At 42.5% G+C, this 26,932-nt stretch overlaps 3 protein-coding genes across 15 annotated transcripts in view; 2 read left to right on the top strand and 1 right to left on the bottom strand.

Moving 5' to 3' along the window:
* Positions 1-328, top strand: part of LOC115177605 (nuclear factor 1 X-type) — a 145,231-nt gene extending 144,903 nt beyond the window's left edge. For all 13 annotated transcript variants that reach the window (XM_029738511.1, XM_029738507.1, XM_029738503.1 and 10 more), the window contains one exon: positions 33-328. Coding sequence is in view for 11 of the 13 variants with exons in the window: in XM_029738507.1 (XP_029594367.1) it covers positions 33-47 (15 nt within the window). In the remaining 2 variants the exon portion in view is untranslated. The remainder of the gene's footprint in view (positions 1-32) is intronic.
* Positions 329-6,494: 6,166 nt separating this feature from the next.
* LOC115177844 (RING finger protein 11) lies at positions 6,495-8,419 on the top strand. The gene is made up of 3 exons (XM_029738836.1): positions 6,495-6,991; positions 7,366-7,535; positions 7,793-8,419. Exons 1-3 carry the CDS (start codon positions 6,893-6,895, stop codon positions 7,962-7,964), a joined length of 441 nt encoding a protein of 146 aa, XP_029594696.1. The 5' UTR covers positions 6,495-6,892; the 3' UTR covers positions 7,965-8,419.
* A 13,746-nt stretch (positions 8,420-22,165) lies between these two features.
* On the bottom strand, positions 22,166-25,943 carry LOC115178162 (heme oxygenase). The gene is made up of 7 exons (XM_029739210.1): positions 25,816-25,943; positions 25,539-25,587; positions 24,834-24,945; positions 24,283-24,498; positions 23,555-23,827; positions 23,170-23,287; positions 22,166-22,910 (listed from the first exon to the last, which is right to left on the bottom strand). Exons 2-7 carry the CDS (start codon positions 25,583-25,585, stop codon positions 22,783-22,785), a joined length of 894 nt encoding a protein of 297 aa, XP_029595070.1. The 5' UTR covers positions 25,586-25,587; positions 25,816-25,943; the 3' UTR covers positions 22,166-22,782.
* Positions 25,944-26,932: the final 989 nt, after the last annotated feature.

Below are 26,932 nucleotides of genomic sequence, written 5' to 3'. Positions count from 1 at the left end.
GATGTTTCCTGTATTTTATTTCTCTTCTACAGTCTTGGTTCCTCTGACAAGTCCTCCGAATCAACCGCTAGAATTGTGTCATGAGAAAATTGGGAATGGAAAAACAACACAACACACAAAACAAACCAACACTGACTACAAACAAACTGCTGACACTAAAGTATTTTTGCTCACCAACCAACAACACAAAACCAGAAAATAACCCCCCAGAGGAATACCCATTTCCACGATTTGAACATTTGAACCGGAACAACCATCTCCCTATACAGAAGGCTGAAAAGAGATCGGTTGAAGTGGACAGACTCAGAACGAACGACAGAACGAGGAAGAGGAGGAGGAAGAAAGATGAGGAAATGTCACACACAAAACATGTCAGAAAGCAAACCTGACAACTAACTGACCAATTTTGTTTTATTGTTGTTTTTATATTTTATTTTCACAATGAAACTCCATGCAATGGCTGGGAGATCCACACACACACAACAGTGTAAAACAAAGACTACAAAAAACATAGTTGGCAGAATTTGGTAATTTGAGCTATAGCTATAAACATTGTCACCACCCAAAAGAACCCATTCTGTAATCCTTCAGTCTCTCCTCCTGACGGTGCTTTATGTCCCTGCTCCCTCTCTCATCTGTCAACCAGGTGTCCAGGGTTGCCCCGGCAACGCCCACAGCCTCACACAACCACATCCGACTGGCCTCACTGCCTCTTGATTTGCTCAGCCCTGAATCCCCTCCCTCCTCCCTTCTTCTGATTGGCCAAACACTGGGACACCATCCAATGGTGTGACAACATCTGCACTAGATGGCTGGTTTTAGTTTACACTCTTGTGAAGAGCGATAGCCAATAGCATGAGCCGAGAGGGAACACAAGACAGACAGACAGACAGACAGACAGACAGACAGACAGACAGACAGACAGACAGACAGACAGACAGACAGAATACAGACAGACAGACAGACAGACAGACAGACAGACAGACAGACAGACAGACAGACAGACAGACAGACAGACAGACAGACAGACAGAAGAGACAGACAGACAGACAGAAGAGACAGACTGACAGACAGACATAAGAGACAGACAATCAGTCAGACAGACAGACAGTCTGTCAGTCAGACATAACAGACAGACAGTCAGTCAGACAGACAGTCAGTCAGTCAGACAGACATAACAGACAGTCAGACAGACAGTCAGTCAGACAGACAGTCATACAACACTATGTGCTCTTTCGTCCCCTCACCTATGCACTACTGAAACAAATAAGGGAGGAAACAGAGCGATCCAGCAGGTCGCTGAAGGCAGTGTGTGTGGGCAATGGGCTGTGGCTTTGGTATCCTGGCACTCACACATACATGCACTCACGCAGACTCAAAGCACGTACACACACACACACACACACACACAGAGATCATCGTCTCCAGAACCCACATGTCTGGCAGACACAACTATTCACTGACAATAACATCTTGTCTGTGTGTCCTTCACAGTAACATAATGCATAGGATCAACATCATCGTGTAATAACTAGCTTTCTTTTTGTTTGTAGACGTTTTCTTGCATTTCATTTTATTTGCCGGATTGGTTTTGTCTCACTTGGATTTTTTTGCTTATGTTTGACCTTCTTTCCTAAGATTTTTTTCTTTCATCCGCTTTTTATTTTGCAGAAAAAATATAATCTTCGTTTGCAATAACAGACATCTCTGAAATCTCTCACAAACACCAGTACAGGAACATGCGACAACCCCTGCCTTGCTTCACCCTGTAACCACAGTCCATTCACAGTAGGGCCCAGAGGAACACACACTGACACACCACCGTATCAAAATGCACACTACTAACACCGTCACCCTGATTCCAAACACAAAGGTGAGCCTTTATATATGACTTTCTCCAAACTGCCTTTGGTTTTTCATTCATTTTGACATTTGTCATTTTTAATTTGAGATACCTTGTTTTTTTTCTATCGTAAATGTGATTTTTAAATTGTTATTGATATTGTAATTTTTTTTTATCATGACACAATAATTCAAACAAAAAAAGCCAATCCTCACAAAATAACTGGACTGCCTAGCTGTTGGTTTCTTCCATGTGCAGGGATAGAATTGTCTGACAGCCCAGGCACTCTGAGTTTATAGTAAAATTAGCTCTATGTACTCAAATCATATATCACAACTATAACAATCTATGGAAGTGCCTCTGCACTCCCCTATCATGCAATTAGTTCAAATTCAGGTTGATGTTTTTGTTCACATATATGCTAAAGCTACAAGGAACGGTGATGTTTCTTCCTATATGGAAACCCTTGGCTATAGGACAGAACCTTTGTAGAAGACCGCAAAATGTTATAGAGAGAGAGAGATCTTATACATATATATTTATGGTATATGCTCCTTTTTAAACTTGACTAAAATGAGCTTGTTGGCAGTTTAGTTATTTTCTGAACTCTTGAGCTAGCAGAATTCCATGATGGACAGCACTTCACTGTTACCATGACAACTCAATGAGCACCCACCCAACCTCCACAAATCTACAGTGCAGCATTCAAAAACGAAACAAAAATGTCCATGATGCAAAACAGATGAAACATGTCAAAATCGACAATGGAAAAATTGAAGAAAAAAGTGTTTGTTTTTTGATGGAAAGTATTATTATTGAAAAATATGTGTCGATTGAGCCACGTGCAATGCATTGGGTAGATTCATTGTGTTTTGTCTGTTAGAGATTTTTAAGAAAGCTAAGAAGAAAAGAGAAAAAAAATCTATTTGTTTCAAGTCCGATGTGCTCCTGGACTCTAAACTAACAGAGCCATATCCTAGTCTTTGTAAGTTGGGGGTATTTGTTTTTATTTTCCTTTATTGTCTCTTTTTTAATGTTTAACGTGTAATCATTTGTTTATAAAACTGTTTGGAGGGGCTGAAGGAAGAAACATTTCTTACAAAACGTTAAAACAAAATTGAACATGAAATGAAAAACCGGTGAAATGAAAAACCGGTACTTTTACACACTATAAAGTACATTCAAACTATTACAAAATGAATGATAATGAACAAAATATTGACTACCTTTAGGAAACCACATTTATTATTCCTCTTCTCTATTTCTATTCCTTCTCCTGTTTGTAATATTGAGTGGAGGGAGGGGTTCCTAGTCCTTCCTATATTCCTCTAGTAGGTTGTGAAACAAAAGGCATTTTGGTTCAACCTTTAGATAGGACGAGAGCTGTACTGTAGGCTTAACAATGCCCACAACTACTTCTTCTGATTTCTCCCAGATTATTATACTCCTCTCTCCGAGTCTGAGCAAGGGAAAAAAAGAAAAATGGCAGCTTAGAATTAGTTTCATTTGAGGAGCCAGCCAGTCTGTCAGAACCATGACTTAACGATAGAAATACAGTAGGCCTATGCAAAGTGAGCTTCCCTCCACCCCTTCCTTCTCCACCCTCTCCCTCATTCCCCTGTAAATTCACCTTGACTAGTGCTTGTGCTGTAGTGTAGTTTCCCAGCAGTTAAAGGTTGTCCCTTAAAAGTGCCTTTTGTTCACAGACTCCATTTTGTAATCCAGATCGCTCCCCTTTCATTCGAAATAATTCAAGGTTGAGGTGGAAGTGCCCCTAAGTGCAGATCGAGGATCAGTTTACTGTACTCCATATCCTGACCTGAACCATTAGGAGGGTATATGCAAAACTGACCTTAGATCAGTGCTTAGTGACTTCATCCGACCTCCACCTTTGAAAAATTATCCCCCTCCATTGTATCAACCTTCCCATAAATCCTTTCCCTTTTCAAAATCCGTATATATATAGTACAAAAGGAAACTGGTGTGAATTAGTTCTTTACTTTTTATTGATAAATGATGAAAAAAAATACTGAAAAGGCAAAAAAACTTGTTCTCGTTCCCCCTTGCTCTCTGGCTTTTTTCTTCTTCCCTCTGTCTCCTCCTCTCCCCTCCTCTGTCTATCTGTTCTCTCGTAGACACTGGAGTAGTCTGTAACTGTGTCCTCTCTCTCCTTCCCCTCCCTCCCTTCCTTCCGTTGATGGAAGGGGTTGTTGAAAAAAAAATGGCCGAAACTTTTTGTCTTGAGCAGAATGCAGTTAGCTCACGTTATTCTTGTCTGTATTGCCTCTTCTTCACATTGTATACCATTACCCATCCTCTTCAGCTTCTCCATTCAAACAGCTAATGTAAGTGAACAAATTACACCAATGGGCTTTTGGGGGTGCGCCTGCCCAGTGTAGGGTAGGACTGGGTGTTAGGGGTTATGGGGGTAAAGGTCTTAGGGGGTCAATAATGTTGGGGTAAAGGAGATATTATAGGGGTACCTTTTTGGGTGTTGGGGAGGGGGGGGTGCTGTTCTGCTGTGACAAGTTAAGAGTTAAAACATTTTTATTTTTTATTTTTTTATTTTATTCCTTTATTTTTTTTTTAACTTAATTTGGATTTTTGCTTTCATAGTTCCTATCTATCAGGGTATGCTGTCATTGAAACTCTATAAGAGAGTCTTGGAGTGTAAATGAAATGCTACAAGCACCTTATAACTACTGGCTGAGAAAAGGGGGTTTGCAATACTACCAGCACACACACACACCTAGTCATGTATCAAATACTCTAAACTCTTGTATTATTATTGTGAGGTTTTATCTAGTGAAGCCAGCAGCAGTATTAGCCATTGGCAAAACACACACCACAACCCACCATATAGAGCCAGCATGAACCAGGCTTGAGGCATACGCTCAAGTGAAACGTAGAGATATCAGTTTGAATGCCAGGCTCTAAAAACTCTGTTCCGTTTTGAGATTTGTTTTTGTTTTGTGGTTTTTGTTTTGTTTAGTGGTGTCTAGACAGTATGCCCTTTGACCCCCGACCCTACGCCCTCAGAGCAGAAGAGCCCCACTCATGCCTGTAGTTCTGTCTGAAATGTCACCCTATTCCCTACATAGTGCACTACTTTTTCACTATTCCCATAGGGCCCTGTTCAAAAGTAGTGCACTATGTAGGGTGCCATTTTAAATGCATCCCATGTCTTTGTGTATAAGAAACACCCCCAGAGCTCTGTAGGTGAAATGCATGTGTTAATTACAGTTTCTTTTCCATAAGAAGAAAAACACAGTTTGAGCAGAGCAGCACCTTGATTGAATAAAAGGATGTTCTTGACTGTAGCATCTTGACTGTGTTGTGTCTTTATTTATGATCATGACTGAGAATGGAAATGATGATAGTGGGACCTCATACCTACATGACAAGTTCAGGTAGTTTGATGTGGAAAGGTAGCCATACAGTGAAGGATGTTCTTGACTGTTGGATCTGTGTTGTCTTCATTATGATGACTGGAAATTAAAATGATGAAGGGATATAACTATTGTTAGTCTTATTAGCAGTGGGGGGGAAAGTACCCAATTTTCATACTTGAGTAAAAGTAAAGATACCTTAATAGAAAATGACTCAAGTAAAAGCCACCCAGTAAAGTACTACTTGAGTAAAAGTCTAAAAGTATTTGGTTTTAAATATACTTAAATATCAAAAGTATACTGAACAAAAATATAAACGCAACAAGTGTTAGTCCCATGTTTCATGAACTGAAATAAAATATCCCAGAAATGTTCCATATGCACAAAAAGCTTTTCTCTCAAATGATGTGCACAAATTTGTTTACATTGCTGTTAGTGAGCATTTATCCTTTTCCAACATAATCTATCCACCTGACAGCTGTGGCATTTCAAGAAGCTGATTAAACAGCATGATCATTACGCAGGTGCACCTTGTGCTGGGGACATTAAAAGGCCAATCTAAAGTGTGGGCAATTGGCATGCTGACTGCAGGAATATCTACCAGACCTGATGCTATTCTCCAGTCATGTGAAATCCATAGATTAGGGCCTAATGAATATATTTCAATTCAGTGAGTTCCTTCTATGAACTGTAACTCAGTAAAAATCTTTCACATGTTTTGTTCAGTATAAATGTTATTGCAAAAATATACTTAAGAATCAAAAGTTTAAATCCTTTCACATTCTTTATATTAAGCAAACCAGATGGCATGATTTTCTTTTGTTTTATGGAAAACCAGAAGCACACTCCAACACACTGGCATTGTTTACAAACAAAGCATTTGTGTTTAGTGAGTCAGCCAGATCAGAGGTAATAGGGATGACCAGGGATGTTCTCTTGATAAGTACTTGAATTGGACCATTTTCCTGTCCTGCTAAGCATTCGAAATGTAACGAGTACTTTTGGGTGTCAAGGAAAATGTATGGAGTAAAAATTGCATTATTTTCCTTAGGAATGTAGAGGAGTAAAATTTGTCAAAAATATACATAGTAAAGTAAAGATAACCCCAAAAAACGACATAAGTAGTCCTTTAAAGTATTTTTACTTAATTATTTTACACTGCTGCTTATTAGGCCCATTTTCTCGTCCACCTACCCGCCATTTTTTCGAAAGGCAACTTCCGGATCTACCAACTTCCCATTAACTAGCTACGTCACTTCTGTGTATACAGTTTGTAAACAAAGCCAAAACAAAGATGGATTCATCAAAAGGTTTCATCTAAAAATATAGTCAGATCGAATAACCAAATAGCACAAATTGTAATCGGTGTCATACAGGTCGCTGACTTAGGTATTGGTATAATTAGATACAGCATTTACATGTCGTTGTTTCGAGCGATATTGACTTTTATTTCCAAGTTACACAGCGATTAGAATTGTTTTTCTGCATCGACGTTGGAGGGCTGCTGTTCATTCCTACTCGCTAGCTACCCAGCAGGCTAGCTAAAAAGACAACTTATTTAGCAAGACACGTACAAATATTTGTTTTTGTTGCTTATCTTGCTGTCCTGTTAGCTAGCTGTCCTGTTCGTAGTGGGGGTTGTGTGTGCTGGTCCAGTTCAATGGGGAACTGTTTGTCTTCGCAAGGCGCCGACGACTTGTCTCTCCTCAACGAGTCCCAGGAAGCCAGTGTTCCAGGGGAGCCTCCACCGCCTTACCAGGTAAATTCAGGGGGAGATGGATCACATCTATACCGGGGATTCATTGATAACAATGTCAACTAACTGTCCACGTTGTTAAGTTAGCCTAGTAGTATGTTGCATGGGCTGTGTTTTGTATCTTGTTGCTCATTTCGTATTCTGTCAGAAGTGCAGGGTTCACTAGTAAGCTATAACTGTCATGTGAGAATTTCTGCCACGGTTTAGTGTACTAACACTTCTATAAAGGCTTTCTGTCCGTTTCCCCATCAAGTCAATGGTATAAAATCTGACTGTGAGATAGTAGAGGATCCACATGTAGTTTTGGGGGGGTCCAGAGACTCCCTGATGACTGTATCATGGGTTACCCTGTACCTCTCTCCCCACATGCCATACAGGAGCGTGTCCAGGCGCCAGTGTACCACCCCACCCCGAGTCAGACATGCCTGGCCAGCCAGCTGACAGAGGAGGAGCAGGTCCGTATCGCCCAGCGGATTGGCCTCATCCACCACCTCCCCAGAGGCATCTTCGACCCCGGCTCTGAGCCCTCTGACAAGAAAGTCAAAGAGTGAGTATGTCTTTTTCTGCCCTGTGACCAACCATATCATTTTTATTGTAGCACAACCAATTTAGACACTAATTTACTAGCAATGCCCTATTTCTAGCCACATTATCTTGAGCCATGGCCCAGAAGGATATTAGTGGGTCCTCCCCTCATCCATTACCAAATTTATGTAAGTTAGCTGTAGGCCTCTCATTATTTGAAACCTGTACCAAATTTGGACTAAATGCTATCTATCATGTTGTGCGCCTCACTCTCTCCAGGTGTGCGATCTGCATGAATGACTTTGAGTACGGCGACCCCATCCGGTTCCTTCCCTGCCTGCACATCTACCACGTGGACTGCATCGACACCTGGCTGATGAGGTCCTTCACCTGTCCTTCCTGTATGGAGCCTGTGGATGCCGCCCTGCTCTCCTCCTATGAGACCAACTGAACTGGTCTCATAGGAGACCAGTTCACTCATCTGAGAGCAGTCTCTGGCTGGGTCCTGTTCATTAGGCCAAACAGAAGAAAACTGATTAAAACAGGGAGGGACTTGACCTGGACTTGTCCAATAAGAAATGCTTGTTCAATTTTTTTTAGTTGCAAAACTATTCCCTATATAATGTACTACTTTCACCAGAGCCTTATAGGCCCTAATCCAAAGTAGTGCATTACATAGGGAATAGGGTGCACACAATCCTAGAAACTTCCCCTCTAACAGAGGTGCCAAACGCCCTTATGACACATCACTTCTTTAACACGGATGTTCTGTTCTAGTCACACAGCCCTGGGTGGAGAGATGGTTTGTGTCAAAATATATATATATTTTTAAATGTAACCTTTATTTAACTAGGTAAGTCAGTTACGAACAAATTCTTATTTACAATGACGGCCTAAACCGGCCAAACTCGGACGACGCTGGGCCAATTGTGCGCCACCCTGTGGGACTCCCAATCACGGCTGGTTGTGATACAGTCTGGATTCGAACCAGGTTGTCTGTAGTGACGCCTCTAGCACTGAGATGCAGTGTCTTAGATCATGGCGCCACTTGGAAGCTCCATATGTAGGGCGTGCCACACTGAGTGTGTTGAAAGTGGGGTGTTCTACTCTGTATTGGGGCTTTTGGAATTAGGAACGTCTGTCTCTTTCGCCTTTTCAGACTTGTTGCCAAATACATGTTAAGTGAAGTGAAGGATATAGATGCAGAACTTTGGAAGTCATGATGAGAGATATTATTGACAACTGATTTCACCTTTGGGTGATCTGAGGGTGGTAGACTAGGGATTGGCCCATTAGTTTATGTAGGCTGGTCTTGGATCTGTTAGTGCTGTCTTCTTGACAACAACTGATAAGACAGCACAACAACTGGCACGACAGCACAAACAGATCTATATCTTTATTTATGTGGTTGCTTTATTTTAATTCCCTTTTCAATTATCCTCCTCCAGACTAAAATGTGCAATATGATGTGAGGAAGTGCTAGAATTGCATCGTTCTGATTGGTCAAAAGAAGGTGACCCCCGACCTTAACACTGCTGTCTCGGCCAATTAGCTTTAAGACGGGTATGGCCTTGAATGTCTCTCAAAAAAGCACAGGGCTCTTGACGAGAATGCCATTTTTTTCTAATTAAAGGGCAATCATATAGAGAGAAAAAAGTTCACAAAGTAATGAGATATGAGAATAAGCTATGAGGTCTCCATCCCATGCCGGTCTAGTAGGTTACTTCATGACTTACTACTGGCCTCATACCTTTATTGGAGATGTTACTAGTGGCCTCATACCTTCATTGGAGATGTTGGATTTGTATGTATGTTGTTTTACAGGGTGGGTTGTTGTAGCTGTTAGTTAGTCTGGTTCCAGATCTATTTGTGCTGTCTTGCCAAGGTGGCGAGCCTTACTAGGCTAGGTCTTAGTACCTTAAACTGCATTTTCACCTTGGATCTTTTTCCTTACAAAGCTTTGCCTTGACTGTGTGCTGTCTTACTCTTATGAGATCATGGTTTGTTGTTGTTGTTGTTCATTCTTATGTTTACTGTTAGTGAGGGACTTTTGCGTCCAAAATGGCACCCTAATCCCTATATAATGCACTACTTTTGAGCAAAGCACGATGCAGGAACTGGTCAAGAGTAGTGCACTATGTAGGGATTAGGGTGCCATTTTGGACGTAGACAAAAATGCTGTGCAGTTATCTATCCCCGAACTCTATGCACCTTGGGATCTCCTCTGGTACCGTGTAGGTCTGGGACTGTATTCACAAAGAGTCTTAGAGTAGGAGACCGTTTTGCCTTTTGGATCATAGTTATATGGACTCCTAGTCTTTGTGATTACAGGCCTTGAATCAGGACAGAGGAAATATCTTGTTTGTTCTCCTTTTCCCTCTTCCTCCTCCTATTTCTCCTACTACTCACTCTATTGTCTCTTTGAATAACTTTATTGTAGAAGTGTTTGACAAGAGAAAAAGAGAATGAATACGTGTCAAAATATAATTGACACTGTTTTGGATACTGTGTGTAAAGGTTGTAGCTAGAGTGTTTTCCAATGTTGTCAGAAAATGTGTTTGTGAATATAGATCTGTTTTTTGTATTGTAGTGATGATCTATTCTACATGATTGAATTCCAGAGCCTTTTTAAACTGCTTTGTCGATTGATTATTGGACTAAAATGAATAGGAAACTATTATTGATTGACTGTGGTTTCATACTAACAAAGTAAGGACAAGTGAGAGAGGGTACAGACTCAAACTGAGGAGAATGGAATGGATAATGAATTGAACCCATTCAGAATGGAACTATCTGATTGTGGACATTACTGTGGTGAAGTCAAAACCAGGACCGTATTTGAAATGTACCCTCATCACCAACTCTTAAGGTGAAAGTGGGGAAAATATAACTGCTATTCAATTCAGTCCTCGACCTATGGCCTTTTAGGTGAACGTGAGCCAACTCCTGTGAAGTACAATCATTTCTGATACTCGTGTCATTGTTTTAGTGCTCCTTGAAGCTGGAGATGGAGAGTGTGTCTACTAAAAGAAGAAAATGATCAGTCAGAATGTTCCTGGCTGCTGTTTCTGGGGTTTGTAATGTGTGTGCAGTGAGGGCTCAGCTTTTAGGAAAAACTACAATAAAAAGTGGATGCCAAATCTAAGCTTCTTCATATATGGCTTCTTATTACCATATTCTAATTTTGTATCTGTTTCATCAGTTGTTACATTGTTTTAACAATTTGTAATAATGAATTGCAAGTGCACCATTTTTGGCCTAACAGGTTAGCTAGATTGAGGTGTCTTATGATTCCAGTGTATATCTCACCCACAGGATGCTTTCACCATCATAGAACACCCATCTATCATCAGCTACAGTGAGGTCATGAAGAAAGAAGACCCTATTTACATGTTTTTTTGCCTGCTAAGAATGGAAGAGAGATGACCTCAATGATAACACAGAGGTCTTCTGTCCCCTGCTAGACAAGAACCACCTCAATGATAACACAGAGGTCTTCTGTCCATTTACATTACATTTAAGTCATTTAGCAGACGCTCTTATCCAGAGCGACTTACAAATCACCTTAAGATATCCAGTGGAACAACCACTTTACAATAGTGCATCTAAATCTTTCGGGGGGGGGGGGGGGGGGGGGGTAGAAGGACTACTTTATCCTATCCCAGGTATTCCTTAAAGAGGTGGTGTTTCAGGTGTCTCCGGAAGGTGGTGATTGACTCCACTGTCCTGGCGTCGTGAGGGAGCTTGTTCCACCATTGGGGTGCCAGAGCAGCGAACAGTTTTGACTGGGCTGAGCGGGAGCTGTGCTTCTTCAGAGGTAGGGAGGCGAGCAGGCCAGAGGTGGATGAACGCAGTGCCCTTGTTTGGGTGTAGGGCCTGATCAGAGCCTGAAGGTACGGAGGTGCCGTTCCCCTCACAGCTCCGTAGGCAAGCACCATGGTCTTGTAGCGGATGCGAGCTTCAACTGGAAGCCAGTAGAGAGAGCGGAGGAGCGGGGTGACGTGAGAGAACTTGGGAAGGTTGAACACCAGACGGGCTGCGGCGTTCTGGATGAGTTGTAGGGGTTTAATGGCACAGGCAGGGAGCCCAGCCAACAGCGAGTTGCAGTAATCCAGACGGGAGATGACAAGTGCCTGGACTAGGACCTGCGCCGCTTCCTGTGTGAGGCAGGGTCGTACTCTGCGAATGTTGTAGAGCATGAACCTACAGGATCGGGTCACCGCCTTGATGTTAGTGGAGAACGACAGGGTGTTGTCCAGGGTCACGCCAAGGTTCTTAGCACTCTGGGAGGAGGACACAAGGGAGTTGTCAACCGTGATGGCGAGATCATGGAACGGGCAGTCCTTCCCTGGGAGGAGGAGCAGCTCCGTCTTGCCGAGGTTCAGCTTGAGGTGGTGAGCCGTCATCCACACTGATATGTCTGCCAGACATGCAGAGATGCGATTCGCCACCTGGTTATCAGAAGGGGGAAAGGAGAAGATTAATTGTGTGTCGTCTGCGTAGCAATGATAGGAGAGACCATGTGAGGATATGACCGAGCCAAGTGACTTGGTGTATAGTGAGAATAGGAGAGGGCCTAGAACAGAGCCCTGGGGGACACCAGTGGTGAGAGCACGTGGTGCGGAGACAGATTCTCGCCACGCCACCTGGTAGGAGCGACCTGTCAGGTAGGATGCAATCCAAGCGTGGGCCGCGCCGGAGATGCCCAGCTCGGAGAGGGTGGAGAGGAGGATCTGATGGTTCACGGTATCAAAGGCAGCAGATAGGTCTAGAAGGATGAGAGCAGAGGAGAGAGAGTTAGCTTTAGCAGTGCGGAGAGCCTCCGTGACACAGAGAAGAGCAGTCTCAGTTGAATGCCCAGTCTTGAAACCTGACTGATTAGGATCAAGAAGGTCATTCTGAGAGAGATAGCAGGAGAGCTGGCCAAGGACGGCACGTTCAAGAGTTTTGGAGAGAAAAGAAAGAAGGGATACTGGTCTGTAGTTGTTGATATCGGAGGGATCGAGTGTAGGTTTTTTCAGAAGGGGTGCGACTCTCGCTCTCTTGAAGACGGAAGGGACGTAGCCAGCGGTCAAGGATGAGTTGATGAGCGAGGTGAGGTAGGGGAGAAGGTCTCCGGAAATGGTCTGGAGAAGAGAGGAGGGGATAGGGTCAAGTGGGCAGGTTGTTTGGCGGCCGGCCGTCACGAGACGCGAGATTTCATCTGGAGAGAGAGGGGAGAAAGAGGTCAAAGCACAGGGTAGGGCAGTGTGAGCAGGACCAGCGGTGTCGTTTGGCTTAGCAAACGAGGATCCGATGTCATCAGCCTTCTTTTCAAAATGGTTGACGAAGTCATCCGCAGAGAGAGAGGAGGGGGGGGGACAAGGACCACCTCAATGATGACACAGAGGCCTTCTGTCCCCTGTAGACAAGGACCACCTCAATGATGACACAGAGGTCTTCTGTCCCCTGTAGACAAGAACCACCTCAATGATGACACAGAGGTCTTCTGTCCCCTGCTAGACAAGGACCACCTCAATGATGACACAGAGGTCTTCTGTCCCCTGTAGACAAGGACCACCTTAATGATGACACAGGTCTTCTGTCCCCTGCTAGACAAGGACCACCTCAATGATAACACAGAGGTCTTCTGTCCCCTGTAGACAAGGACCACCTCAATGATGACACAGAGGTCTTCTGTCCCCTGCTAGACAAGGACCACCTCAATGATGACACAGAGGTCCTCTGTCCCCTGTAGACAAGGACCACGTCAATGATGACACAGAGGTCTTCTGTCCCCTGCTAGACAAGGACCACCTCAATGATGACACAGAGGTCTTCTGTCCCTGCTAGACAAGGACCCTGGCCATGTTCAGGGAGCAAATAAGGAGGGTTTCTTTATGTCATCTTAAGAGTCCTATCTCCTAATAAACTCAGCAAAAAAAATAAACATCCTCTAACTATCAACTGCGTTTATTTTCAGCAAACTTAACATGTGTAAATATTTGTATGAACATAACAAGATTTAACAACTGAGACAAAAACTGAACAAGTTCCACAGACATGTGACTAACAGAAATTGAATGTGTCCCTTAACAAAGGGGGGTCAAAATCAAAAGTTACAGTCAGTATCTGGTTTGGCCACCCGCTGCATTAAGTACTGCAGTGCATCTCCTCCTCATGGACTGCACCAGATTTGCCAGTTCTTGCTGTGACATGTTACCCTACTCTTCCACCAAGGCACCTGCAAGTTCCCAGACATTTCTGGGGGCAATGGCCCTAGCCCTCACCCTCCGATCCAACAGGTCGACATGGTCAATGGGATTGAGATCCGGGCTCTTCGCTGGCCATAGCAGAACACTGACATTCCTGTCTTGCAGGAAATCACGCACAGAACGAGCAGTATGGCAGGTGACATTGTCATGCTGGAGGGTCAAGTCAGAATGAGCCTGCAGGAAGGGTACAACATGAGGGAGGAGGATGTCTTCCCTGTAACGCACAGCATTGAGATTGCCTGCAATGACAACAAGCTAAGTCCGATGATGCTGTGACACACCACCCTAGACCTTGATGGACCCTCCACCTCCAAATCGATCCCGCTCCAGAGTACAGGCCTCGGTGTAAACCGCCAATCCGACCATCACCCCCGGGGAGACAAAACCACGACTCATCAATGAAGAACACTTTTTGTCCGTTCTGTCTGGTCCAGCAACGGTGAGTTTGTGCCCATAGGCAACATTGTTGCCGGTGATGTCTGGTGAGGACCTGGCTTACAACAGGCCTACAAGCCCTCAGTCCAGCCTCTCTCAGCCTATTGCAGACAGATTGTGCATTCCTGGTGTAACTCGGGCAGTTGTTGTTGCCATCCTGTACCTGTCCCGCAGGTGTGATGTTCGGATGTACCGATCCTGTGCAGGTGTTGTTACATGTGGTCTGCCACTGCGAGGAAGATCAGCTGTCCGTCCTATCTCCCTGTAGCGCTGTCTTAGGCGTCTCACAGTACGGACATTGCAATTTATTGCCCTGGCCACATCTGCAGTCCTCATGCCTCCTTGCAGCATGCCTAAGGCACGTTCACGCAGATGAGCAGGGACACTGGGCATCTTTCTTTTGGTGTTTTTCAGAGTCAGTAGACAGGCCTCTTTAGTGTCCTAGGTTTTCATAACTGTGACCCTAATTGCCTACCGTTTGTAAGCTGTTAGTGTCTTAACAACTGTTCCATAGGTTCATGTTCATGAATTGTTTGTGGTTCATTGAACAAGCATTAGAAACAGTGTTTAAACCCTTTACAATAAAGATTTGTGAAGTTATTTGGATTTTTACGAATGATCTTTGAAAGACAGGGTCCTGAAAAAGGGAGGGTTTTTTTTGTTGCTGAGTTTACATGCAGGCCAGACTGGCCAGTAATAGGTTGATACTGCCTATTTTATTATTTCAGTAGCCTAGTAGGTTGATACTGCCTATTTTATTATTTCAGTAGCCTAATAGGTTGATACTGCCTATTTTATTATTTCAGTAGCCTAATCGTTTGATACTGCCTATTTTATTATTTCAGTAGCCTAATCGTTTGATACTGCCTATTTTATTATTTCAGTAGCCTAGTAGGTTGATACTGCCTATTTTATTATTTCAGTAGCCTAATAGGTTGATACTGCCTATTTTATTATTTCAGTAGCCTAATCGTTTGATACTGCCTATTTTATTATTTCAGTAGCCTAATAGGTTGATACTGCCTATTTTATTATTTCAGTAGCCTAGTAGGTTGATACTGCCTATTTTATTATTTCAGTAGCCTAGTAGGTTGATACTGCCCATTTTATTATTTCAGTAGCCTAATAGGTTGATACTGCCTATTTTATTATTTCAGTAGCCTAATCGTTTGATACTGCCTATTTTATTATTTCAGTAGCCTAGTAGGTTGATACTGCCTATTTTATTATTTCAGTAGCCTAGTAGGTTGATACTGCCTATTTTATTATTTCAGTAGCCTAGTAGGTTGATACTGCCTATTTCATTACATGTATTATCTGCATAACAGGAGGCTACTTTATTCCTAAAGGCTCATAATTCTAGATACACACATATTAGAATCATTAAATATGTGAATGTCTTCGATTTATTTTTATTTTCATAATTTTAGATATTTTCAGACTCATTAAATACGTGAATGTCTTATATTTTGTGTTCATAGTTAATGGTCTGTATGAAATGAAAACCAGTACATGTAATCCCAACTAATGTGTTGTGTACTTCTATATGACATATGCAAATGTAATAGAATAAATCAAGAATAAGAAAAGACTGTCTTAACATCGTTTTCACGTGCTCAGCTAATAAACTAACAAACCAAAAGTATGCTTATAGTAGATTAAAATGCTCTTGACTTTTAGGTTCAATTGTATACACACATTTTGCATTTGAGAAAAATGTTTGAAAAGCTCTTCATAAATAAGTTATCATTTTGAGTGAAACTATCCTGTTGACATTATTAAGCATTCAGAAAAGGTTTTTTGGTAACATTAGTGTTTGGGTAAAATGAACATTTTTGTTTTATTCAATGAACTACTGACAACATTTCTCCCAAATTTCAGGTGAAAATATTGTAATATTGTGCATTTATTTGCAGAAAATGGACAGGTCATGGGTTCAGGTCTGGAGATTGGAGACCCTGTCCATGACAGTCTTGATCTGGTGGTCCTCCATTCACACCTTGATTGACCTGGCTGTGTGACATGGAGCGTTGTCCTGCTGGAAAAACCAATCCTCAGAGTTGGGGAACATTGTCAGAGCAGAAGGAAGCAAGTTTTCTTCCAGGACAACCTTGTACATGGCTTGATTCATGTCTCCTTCACAAAGACAAATTGGCCCGATTCCAGCCTTGCTGAAACACCCCAGATCATCACCGATCCTCCACCAAATTTCACAGTGGGTGCGAGACACTGTGGCTTGTAGGCCTCTCCAGGTCTCGCACCTGCTGTGACATTTGGTGGAGGAATTTCTGCGCCAGGAATGGCATAAAGTCACCCAACATCAATGTGAAAGATTGGTGGAGGGCATGCCAAGACGCATGAAAACTGCGATTGAAAATCAGGGTTATTCCACCAAATATTGATTTCTGAACTCTTCTTAAGTTAAACCATTAGTATTGTGTTGTTTAAAAATGCATATGAACTTATTTTCTTAGCATTATTCGAGGTCTGACAACACTGCATTCTGTCAGTAGTTTATAGAATTAGGCAGAAATGATCATTTTACCCAAACACATACCTATAAATAGTAAAACCAGAGAAACTGATCATTTGCAGTGGTCTCTTAATATTTTCCAGAGCTGTATATTACCTATGCCTATACTGCCATTCATTCTAATTAGACTGCTTTTGGAATCATCCCTGACCAAGATGGCTGCCATGTATGCCCAATTATGGAAATGTGAGGGTTTATTGTCACATCTGCTCCTGCTACACCCCCTAGTGGACATCCGGTGTCTCCTTGACCTGCAGCCATTCTCCCAGTTTTCTCCCTCTACTTCTCTCTCTCTGTGTGTGATTGTGTGGTTGGAGACAGGTGTGCTGGAGTCAGAGCAGTTCCCCACCAGCTGCGACCCGTTCCATAATCAAGTCCTGTACAAATACTCAGTCCTGCCACTTCCACTCTACCAGATTGTAATCTCTGTTCATTTTTCCGCTCTGACTCTAGTTCCTGTCTCACATCGTGATACCCTGTTCTGGATTCAACTCATCACTCCCTTGGATTCCCCTCCGGGCCTGTTTGCCCTGTCCCAACCCAGCTCACTCCAACCTCAGCCTCCACATCGGGTTTCCTACAACTCATCTCTCCCTTTGTTAAAATAAATATCTTGGTTCCTTCATCCCTGTTTCCTGGTCTGAGTCTGCTCTTGGGTTCTCCTGTGCTGCTCCGCTTAACATTTATGACAATGCCCCTCTAGTAATTTAATAGGATCTCTATGGGTTTACTGCAGCCCGCATGACACATGCCAAATTCAATTGTATGATGACAAAAACATCGCTTGACATTGAGCGCCATCAAGTGATGTCACCGTGTAAAACACCTCAATATTCGTTTATGAAGACAAATAACCTGTATCTGGCATTGTGGCATACACATCTCTCATCTTTTTTTTGGTTTGATTATTTCTGTGATACATTTCTAGGTTCTCTTCACTTTATTAATAGGTTGTAGTGAACATGCATTTCCAGTGCATCCACGCATACTGGCTTCTGTCACACCTTGATGAGCAGGTAAGAACATTTCCTGGATTCAATTTTTTTTATTATGTAGACCTACATAGGAAGTGCTAAATAATAATAGGTCAAAAGTGGCCCGTCATATCCCTTATGTTTGTATGAGTTCAAATGAATGGCCAGTTAGCGCTCTGCTCACTGGTTCCAGAGCTAATGATGGCCTGTCTTACAGAGAGAGCTCATCAGAGTTCCTGACTCTTCAGCCTACATCACTGTCAATTACATGAGGGGATGGATCATCTTCAATGTTTAGAAAGCCTTCCTGAAAAAGGGGGAGAGACCTAAGGTCCACAGGCAGTCAACCTGTCCAACACTTTCCTGTATAGCTAATAATGAAGCTAAATACATGGCCAAAGCACGATAAGTCTCTTTGATGAATTTATGACACAAAGTGACTGATATGCATTCTGTGTTTCATTTGTAGATTTCAGGAAGAGAGGGGAGAAACCCCTACCTCATTGAGCTGGTAAGAAATATACTTGACTTTCTAACCAGCGAGATGTGAAAGATCCATAATAGCCTGATCAAAATGCTTTCATTCGTATAAAGATTTGCCACTGCTAATATGCAACTCAATATTCCACTAAATTCAAACTCACACAGACATTGAAGGTGAGGAGTCGGCACAGGCTCGTTAACATCGAGCAGGATGTTAAGAGAGAGCTCAATGTGGAACGATGCCCGTCTCTCCGGTCTACTGAAAAGGAATGACCGGCTACTCTTATCCCTGTTTGTGACTATTTTCAGTGTAATACTGTAGTAATAGAGGCCTACTGTATGTTTCATAAGAAATACATGCAGTGCATTCAGAGAGTATTCATACCCCTTGACTTATTCCACATGTTGTGTTACAGCCCGATATTCTAAATTGATTCAATTGTTTTTTTTCACCCATCTACACACAATACTCCAACGATGAAGTCCAAACAGGAGTGTAGACATTTTTGCAAATGTATTGAAAATGAAATATATAAATCTTATTATAGACTGCTGTTTTAACCTCTATCAATAGTCATAAGAGGAGCTTTTAGAGAGAACATGTATTTATCTCTTCTCCATGTGAAGTTCATTGTGGATCAGCAGCAGCTCTTCACTGACAACGCAGAGAAACATGCCAAACCTGAGATCAGGTCAGAGGAAATGGTCCAGGTGGAGCTCCTCAGCCAAACCCAGGTGGAGATTCCACAGGAAGTCAGGGAGGTCGTGGAGAGCCTGGTGGACATGGCGGAGAAAGAGACAGCACAAGGGACATCGTTCAAAGAGCCCTCACTGAAATCGGGACCAAGGAGACGAGCTGCCTCCAAGACATTCCAGAAGCAGGTCGTGGTGCTCAGTTAAACCATCAGGACATTATCTCCCAGGTAATTCTTCAAGTGAATTACAAACCCTTTCAGGAACTGACTTTCTCTGAAGGTCACCCCTCTTTCGAAGGATGCAGAAGCTCTCCTATGGTTCTTGTTATGGGTCCAGGGGGCAGCTGGTCAACACTCTTCAGCAGTCCACAGATCACTTGGAGGTGGTGAAGAGTGTTAAGCCTTATACCTTTAAAGGGTTAATAAATGATGTTATGATCAACTGTAAGGTCTCCTTTTCAGGAGACTGTGTGTTAAAACCTGTTTTGAGTGTAGTGACCTTCAGACACTATCAGAAGGCGTCTACATTCAGACTCCTGTCTAGATCCCACCGTGGTTTTCTGAGAACACAAAGCTGCCACAGACCTGATGAAACCAGCCCCCTGCCAGAAGATGCTTACACTCGTTTACCTTGTCATGACCCTATACTTGTGATGAAAGGTCAAGTTTCAGTCAAACCCACTTCTAAGCTTTTAATTGCTGATAAGATGGTTACTGCTGTCAGGGGAGGTTAGATTTATTAAAATGTTGTTGCCGGGGAAACTCACGCAAGGAGGACTGGGAGAGGCTATATGAGTTACAGGATGTCTTATACATTTTGCAGAACTTGGGGAGAAACTATCATATAATTGTGGGGCTGCTTTTAGCCTAGTTGTTAGAGCGTTGGACTAGTAACCGACAAATTGCAAGATCGAATCCCCGAGCTGACAAGGTACACATCTGTCGTTCTGCCCCTGAACAAGGCAGTTAACCCGCTGTTCCTAGACCGTCATTGAAAATAAGAATTTGTTCTTAACTCACTTGCCTAGTTAAATAAAGGTAAAATAATATATACTGTACTCTGTACCAACTTCGGCCTAAAAATTGTATTACTAAAGGAGTCTTTTTTTATACTTAAACACAGTCTGTTTCCTTTCCATTACTAATGTACAGTTGAAGTTGGACGTTTACATACACTTAGGTTGGAGTCATTAACTCGTTTTTCAACCACTCCACAAATTTCTTGTTAACAAACTATAGTTTGGCAAGTTGGTTAGGACATCTACTTTGTGCATAACACAAGTAATTTTTCCAACAATTGTTTATAGACAGATTATTTCACTTATAATTCACTGTATCACAATTCCAGTGGGTCAGAAGTTTACATACACTAAGTTGACTGTGCCTTTAAACAGCTTGGAAAATTCCAGAAGCTTCTGATAGACTAATTGACATCATTTGAGTCAATTGGAGGTGTAACTGTGGATGCATTTCAAGGCCTACCTTCATACTCAGTGCCTCTTTGCTTGACATCATGGGAAAATCAAAAGAAATCAGCCAAGACCTCAGAAAAACAATTGTAGACCACAAGTTTGGTTCATCCTTGGGAGCAATTTCCAAACACCTGAAGGTACCACGTTCATCTGTACAAACAATAGTACGTAAGTATAAACACCATGGGACCACGCAGCCGTCATACCGCTCAGGAAGGAGATGAGTTCTGTCTCCTAGAGATGAACATACTTTGGTGCGAAAAGTGCAAATCAATCCCAGAACAACGACAAAGTACCTTGTGAAGATGCTGGAGGAAACAGATACAAAATTATCTACATCCACAGTAAAACAAGTCCTATATCGACATAACCTGAAAGGCTGCTCAGAAAAAACGCCATAAAAAAAGCCAGACTACGGTTTGCAACTGCACATGGGGACAATGATCGTACTTTTTGGAGAAATGTCCTCTGGTCTGATGAAACAAAAATAGAACTGTTTGGCCATAATGACCATTGCTATGTTTAGAGGAAAAAGTGGGATGCTTGCAAGCTGAAGAACACCATCCCAACCGTGAAGCACAGGGGAGGCAGCATCATGTTGTGGGGGTGCTTTGCTACAGGAGGGACTGGTGCACTTCACAAAATAGATGGCATCAGGGGGATGGAAAATTATGTGGATATATTGAAGCAACATACTAGGCCCCAGAACGGTGCTGGCGAGAGCACTGGGATAAAAGATCTTCAGCCACTATGTGGTTTGCCTTGTAGCTCTGTGGATTACTAAGAGTGTACCTGATCGGTTTGCTGCTAACAAGGAGGGACTTATTACCCAGAGTATGATGGAGAACCATGCTCTAAGTTCTTGTTCAAAGAAGACATACAGCTGAAGAAGCAAGGTGAAAGCAACGCTGCTGTGTCAGACTCTGAACCACTGACCTCTAGCCACCTGACCAAGGAGACAATAGAGCAGAAACACAGCAGAATGAGGAAGTTAGTGACCCTTTTTCCCGGAATCGGAACCCTCCCAAGCTGTTGTTTCTGACTGGCATTTAAACCTGGAGCCCATCCTACCACAGAACTATCTACAGCTGGTAAATGAGGCTGAGGCTAGAGAAGCACCTCTTTCTGATGCCACCAGCACCACAGTCCAGACCATCAAAGAAGAAGATGACCAGCCTTCTCAGTCTTCGAGGACTGAACTGGAAAGGAAACCGAAAGGTTGCAAGTTCGAATCCCCGAGCTGACAAGGTACAAATCTGTCGTTCTGCCCCTGAACAAGGCAGTTAACCCACTGTTCCTAGGCCGTCATTGAAAATAAGAACTTGTTCTTAACTGACTTGCCTAGTTAAATAAAGGTGTAATTTTATTTATTTTTTTAAATCAAAAAGGAAGTGGAGCATGACAAACCAAGAAGAAGATGAGGATTCGCAACGTCTTCAGAAGGAAATGTAATGAAGGGGGTTCTAAAGCCGCATAAAGCCTATTACCACCACAAGACTCGTATATTAGAAGAGAATTCTAACAGCCCGACATTGTTTAATTTGTCTGTTATTATTTGGGAAATAGAATGATGGGATTTGGGCCTTGGCATTACTGATTTAGAAACCCCACAAGACTTGGAACTATAACAGCCTGATATTATTTTTTATTCCTGTTTTATTGTTTTCTTCATTTTAAAGTATATTAATTAAACTTTTTTATGCACACTGATTGAGATAAAACGACATGTTCAATCTGTATTGTTACTCTGTGGTTGGATGTTGATAGAGGAAAGGATTTTAAATAATGTAGACGATGAAGAAATTATCTGTGCATTTTATACCCCATATGGTATACTCTTTTTATTAAAAAATGGACAAATATATACAATATATACAAATATTTTTGTTGAACAAATTTCACAAACAGTATAACTGACTTTACAAAAATGGATTTTCGACACGTAGAAATATTACAGTAGTAATTGCTAAATCTTGAGATTGTAAATGAAAGAGGATAGGTTTCATTTTGCTCTCATTTTCACAGTGACATTGATAAAAGATACAGAAATTTCACAAAATGTTCAGGAGTACTAGTCTATTACTAGTGTACTAGTGATTTTATACTGGTACATTGAGTCAGTACTGCCAGTCTGACACATGGACATGTATCAGTATCATTCACATCCTAAATCATAGTTTAATGTGGCTACATACAACACAGGAACTATAAGAATCTACATTACTAAGTTATTACTTATGTACAGTATTTAGTTTTTTAACACCTTTTAAAACTATTTAGGATCAACAACATTATAAAATATGGAGTCCTTCATCCTCTTTAAGGTAGTTTAAAGTACAAAAATACTCCCAACATCTTCTAGGTCTAGGGTAATCTTCTGTTATGGACGGATACAACTTTGCTGAAAACACTTCTATACAACTTTAGAAAGCATAGATTCCCATGCCAACCGTTGCCAGGGCTACACAGATCCCCAGAACCATTCTGAAGAGGGGTGATGCGTTGACCAGACTGGTCTGGATCTGAAGGGATCTAGCCGTCACTTTCTCTCCTGAGAAAAGAGGAAAGGAGGAATTATTAGTATTATCTAACACACTAACTGCATATGTACTAAATATCACCGTCACCATATTCAACCAGTGTGTGTGTGCGTTCGCACATGCATGTGCCTATGCGTGCGTGTGTGTGTGTGTCTATGCCTGTGTGTGTGTGTGTGTGTGTGTGTGTGTGTGTGTGTGTGTGTGTGTGTGTGTGTGTGTGTGTGTGTGTGTGTGTGTGTGTGTGTGTGTGTGTGTGTGTGTGTAACTTACCATCAGCCAGTTTGGAGTGTGTCGACGTGTGTCTTGTGCATCTATTTCTGGTTGTCGTATGCATGATCTCACTTTCTCTCTCTGTCACAGACACCATCTTCTGAAGATCGTCAAAGACCTGCATCACAGACAGAGGCAAGACAACATCAGTCAAAAGTCAGTCATCTTATGTACGAAGAGTCAAGAAGCTCCTTAAAAAAACTAAACGGCTCTCACTTAGCTTATAGTTGAACACCAACCCTAATATCTAACCTTATATCACCCCTAAACCATGGCTGTCCCGTTTCCCTATTGCTTGTCATCCCCCCTATCTCCCCAACCCACCTAATCCTCCACTCCTCTCCTCCTCCACTCCTCTCCTCCTCCATCCTCCTCTCCTCCTCACCTGGATGTTCAACTCGAAGGCTCTGACAGCCTCCTCCAGCATTCCTTTCCTCTCCTCCTCCTCCAGCTCTATGCTGTTCATTCTACTCCTGTACAGCTGTTTGAACAGGTTGGGGCTGCTCACGCCCGGGAAGGAAAAGAACGACAGACCCTCGCCACCCTTCAGCCCCAGAGACTTCTGGGTAATGCGGCCAAGGACTTGTCCGCCAGATAGGTCGCCGAGGTAGCGGGTGTATGCGTGGGCCACTAGGTACTCAGGGTTGTCTTTGCCGATCTGTGGAGGGAAAGAAAGATTGAGAGAGAGAGAGAGAGAGTCAGTACAGTCATTGGTGTGAATGCACTATAAACCCATTCCAAGTAACCACATTATTTTTAAAAAGTGTCTCAACTTCTAACTTTTGGATTTTTGAAACCCTCATTTGCCCCTATCATGGTTACATAAGGCAGGGTTTCCTAAACTCGGTCCCGGGGCCCATTTTGGGTGCACGTTTAGTTTTTTGCTCTAACACTACACAGATGATTCAAATAATGAAAGGTACACAGCTAATTCCAATAATCACATTTTTCTGATGAGGTAGTTATTTGAATCAGCTGTGTGGTGCTAGGGCAAAAACTAAAATGTGCACCCAGAGGAGGCCCCAGGGCCGAGTTTGGAAAACCCTGTGGGACAATTCAACTTCCACAGTAGCTGGTAGGTTAGTTTCCAGACCAGTCCAGTTTAATACACACCTGTCTGAGTCTATGGGCATAGATTTTAGTGGCAGCCGGTACAACAATCTTCTCTCTCCAGTCCTGCCCATAGAAATGCTCCAGGTCTCTCTCCACTGACTCCAGCCGTGCTAGTTCCAGGGGGAAGTATATAGGCGCGACACTCGGGTGGTTGGAGTTGTTGTCCAGAGCTTCCTCTAGTGCTTGATAGATCTCATAGAGGGAGCACAGGAGAAGCTGAGGAAAGGAGATAAGGAAAGGATATGAACTAGGGTTAGTCTCAATACTTCCATTATACACAAAATACAGTACCTTGACCCACAACAGTTTATAGCAGTACATGATAGAAGGACGCAGCATGATGATGCACGGCGCTCCAGCTTGAAAAATGTTGCATGTCCACACTGAAGATTCGGATCAACTGATGGGAATTACAGCGTAGATAGGGAATCACAAGACTAAATGCGTTGTACTTGCTAGTATCTCCATTTACTAACATGCAGCAGAGGTTTAAACAGAGAGATGAATAGATCATCTTTGTCTTTATTAATGATATGTTATTGATTGATTACCTTGTACTGAGTCAGACTGACGTTTCCTCTCTGGTAGGCCAGCATCAGCTCAGTGTTCTCTGCTCTGACATGGCTGTCCTTGGTTACAGCTTTAATCTGCTCAGACAGATCACTGTGGGAGAGGGAGAGGAAAACACATGAACCCCTGTATTCAACCTGTAAAGTCCCACCATTACTGTACTGTTCACAAACGGAGAGAGAGAGAGAGAGCGATAAAGAGAGAGAGAGATGGGGGGGGTCATGTTATCTTCTGTTTTCAACCTGTGATAAAGACTGTCTTACACACTGAGTATACATGACCCAGTTCACACACTGAGTGATGATTGACAGAAGGATGAGAGGGGAAATGCCTACTGACGTATAGAACAGCTGGGTGACATATCACTTAAAGGTGGAAAACCAATACAGGTCTATCGATGGAGGCTAACTGCTAATGAAGATAAGATACTGCAGGTGACAGCAGGTAGATCAGAGCAATAGACACCTACTCAGAAGAACACCCAATGAAACACTGTCTCTTGCAAAAGCAGCACGTTTATAAGACACTTACTAACACAAGAAACATTTTAGTTTGTCTGAGATCTTCATATGCTTGGTAGAGACGAGCACAGAGACAGTGTATGTTAACTGTCTGCTAAGTTAAATCAAAACACAGAAATCAGTAGCATGCATACTGCTGGCTGTAACAACCGTTCACAGCCTTACCTATCTGTGAGCTCCACTTGTGTCTGCATCTTCTTCTCTGTCTCCATATCTGTATTTACAACAGAGAAAACCATCAGTATGACTGAGGTAATACGGTGTCATACAGTATGATCTATAACAGAGTATACCATATAAACATGATATGTATGTTGATAATAAGCCTTTCAAATGATCACACATCAGATACCCAAACAGGAATTGCAATGTCAGTTGCTATAGAAAGCTATAACCCAGAAATGGCACAAAAGTCAAATTGTAAATCAGTTTTTTCACTCACCAGTTCACAAGTTAGACAATAGTTGGTCCTTTCTTTGTTATTATATTCCCACAATGAGCGACTGTCTTCTCCTTCTCTCTTTCTCCCTAAGGGTACAATCCTTACTTTGTGTGCCTCCTCTCCGGTCTCTACCTCTCTTTATACTGTCCTCCCCTCCTCCCTCCCTCCTCCCTCCCTCCCTCCCTCCCTCCCTCCCTCCCTCCCTCCCTCCCTCCCTTCTTCTCTTTCACGGGTTAGCTGAGCTGAGAGAAACAGGAAGCAGTAAACCTGACTCAACAACAGCTCTGCTAGGAACAGCTATGGGAACATTGTGGAGGGAGGGACTAGGACTAAACATGACAGGGCAACTTTAGGAATACTAGTAATGGAAAACTGCAGGGAGGAGGGACCCACGCTTAACATGACAAGGCAACTTTAGGAATAGAAATGGAAAACTGGAGGGAGGAGGGACCCACGCTTAACATGACAAGGCAACTTTAGGAACATAAATCGAAAACTGGAGGGAGGGTCCAGCGCTTAACATGACAGCACAACTTTAGGAATATAAAGGGAAAACTGGAAGGAGGGGGACCAAGAGTAAACATGACTAACTTTATTACCACCCTGGAAAGAAGAGGGAGGAGTGAGGGAATAGCAATGGACAACTGGGGAGTATGGAGGGACTAGGACTAATCATGACAGAGCAACTTTAGGAACAACTTGGAATGGTGGAGGAGGGATCAGAAGTCAGCACTAACTAAACATGACAGTGTAACTTCAGCACTCTGGGGAGCAGAGGAAGGAGTGTTGAAATCCGGACTCTGTGTAAACTACACAGCACAATCACATGACTATGGTGTGTTATGTCAAGAAGTGGTAGTAATCTAATGTTTGATGATTAAAGTTTGCTACTTGAAGTTCGCTAGTTGGCTCTTTGTGGGTAAATTATGTACGGTTTACTGGCCATTTTATATATACAGTGAGGGAAAAAAGTATTTGATCCCCTGCTGATTTTGTACGTTTGCCCACTGACAAAGAAATGATCAGTCTATAATTTTAATGGTAGGTTTATTTGAACAGTGAGAGACAGAATAACAACACAAAAATCCAGAAAAAAAACGCATGTCAAAAATGTTAT

This window comes from Salmo trutta, chromosome 38, assembly GCF_901001165.1.
Source record: "Salmo trutta chromosome 38, fSalTru1.1, whole genome shotgun sequence".
In the NCBI taxonomy this organism is placed as follows: Eukaryota; Metazoa; Chordata; class Actinopteri; order Salmoniformes; family Salmonidae; genus Salmo; species Salmo trutta.
This window is presented reverse-complemented; position numbering and strand designations above follow the sequence as displayed.

Coding starts and splice junctions, on each gene's coding strand:
- LOC115178162 (XM_029739210.1), bottom strand. CDS start 25,585: ATGGAGACAGAGAAGAAGATGCAGACACAAGTGGAGCTCACAGATAG. Junction 24,499..24,833: donor TCAGTCTGACTCAGTACAAG/GTAATCAATCAA, acceptor TCCTTTCCTCAG/CTTCTCCTGTGCTCCCTCTA. Junction 23,828..24,282: donor ATGCCCATAGACTCAGACAG/GTGTGTATTAAA, acceptor TTCCCTCCACAG/ATCGGCAAAGACAACCCTGA.
- LOC115177844 (XM_029738836.1), top strand. CDS start 6,893: ATGGGGAACTGTTTGTCTTCGCAAGGCGCCGACGACTTGTCTCTCCTC. Junction 6,992..7,365: donor AGCCTCCACCGCCTTACCAG/GTAAATTCAGGG, acceptor CATGCCATACAG/GAGCGTGTCCAGGCGCCAGT. Junction 7,536..7,792: donor TCTGACAAGAAAGTCAAAGA/GTGAGTATGTCT, acceptor CACTCTCTCCAG/GTGTGCGATCTGCATGAATG.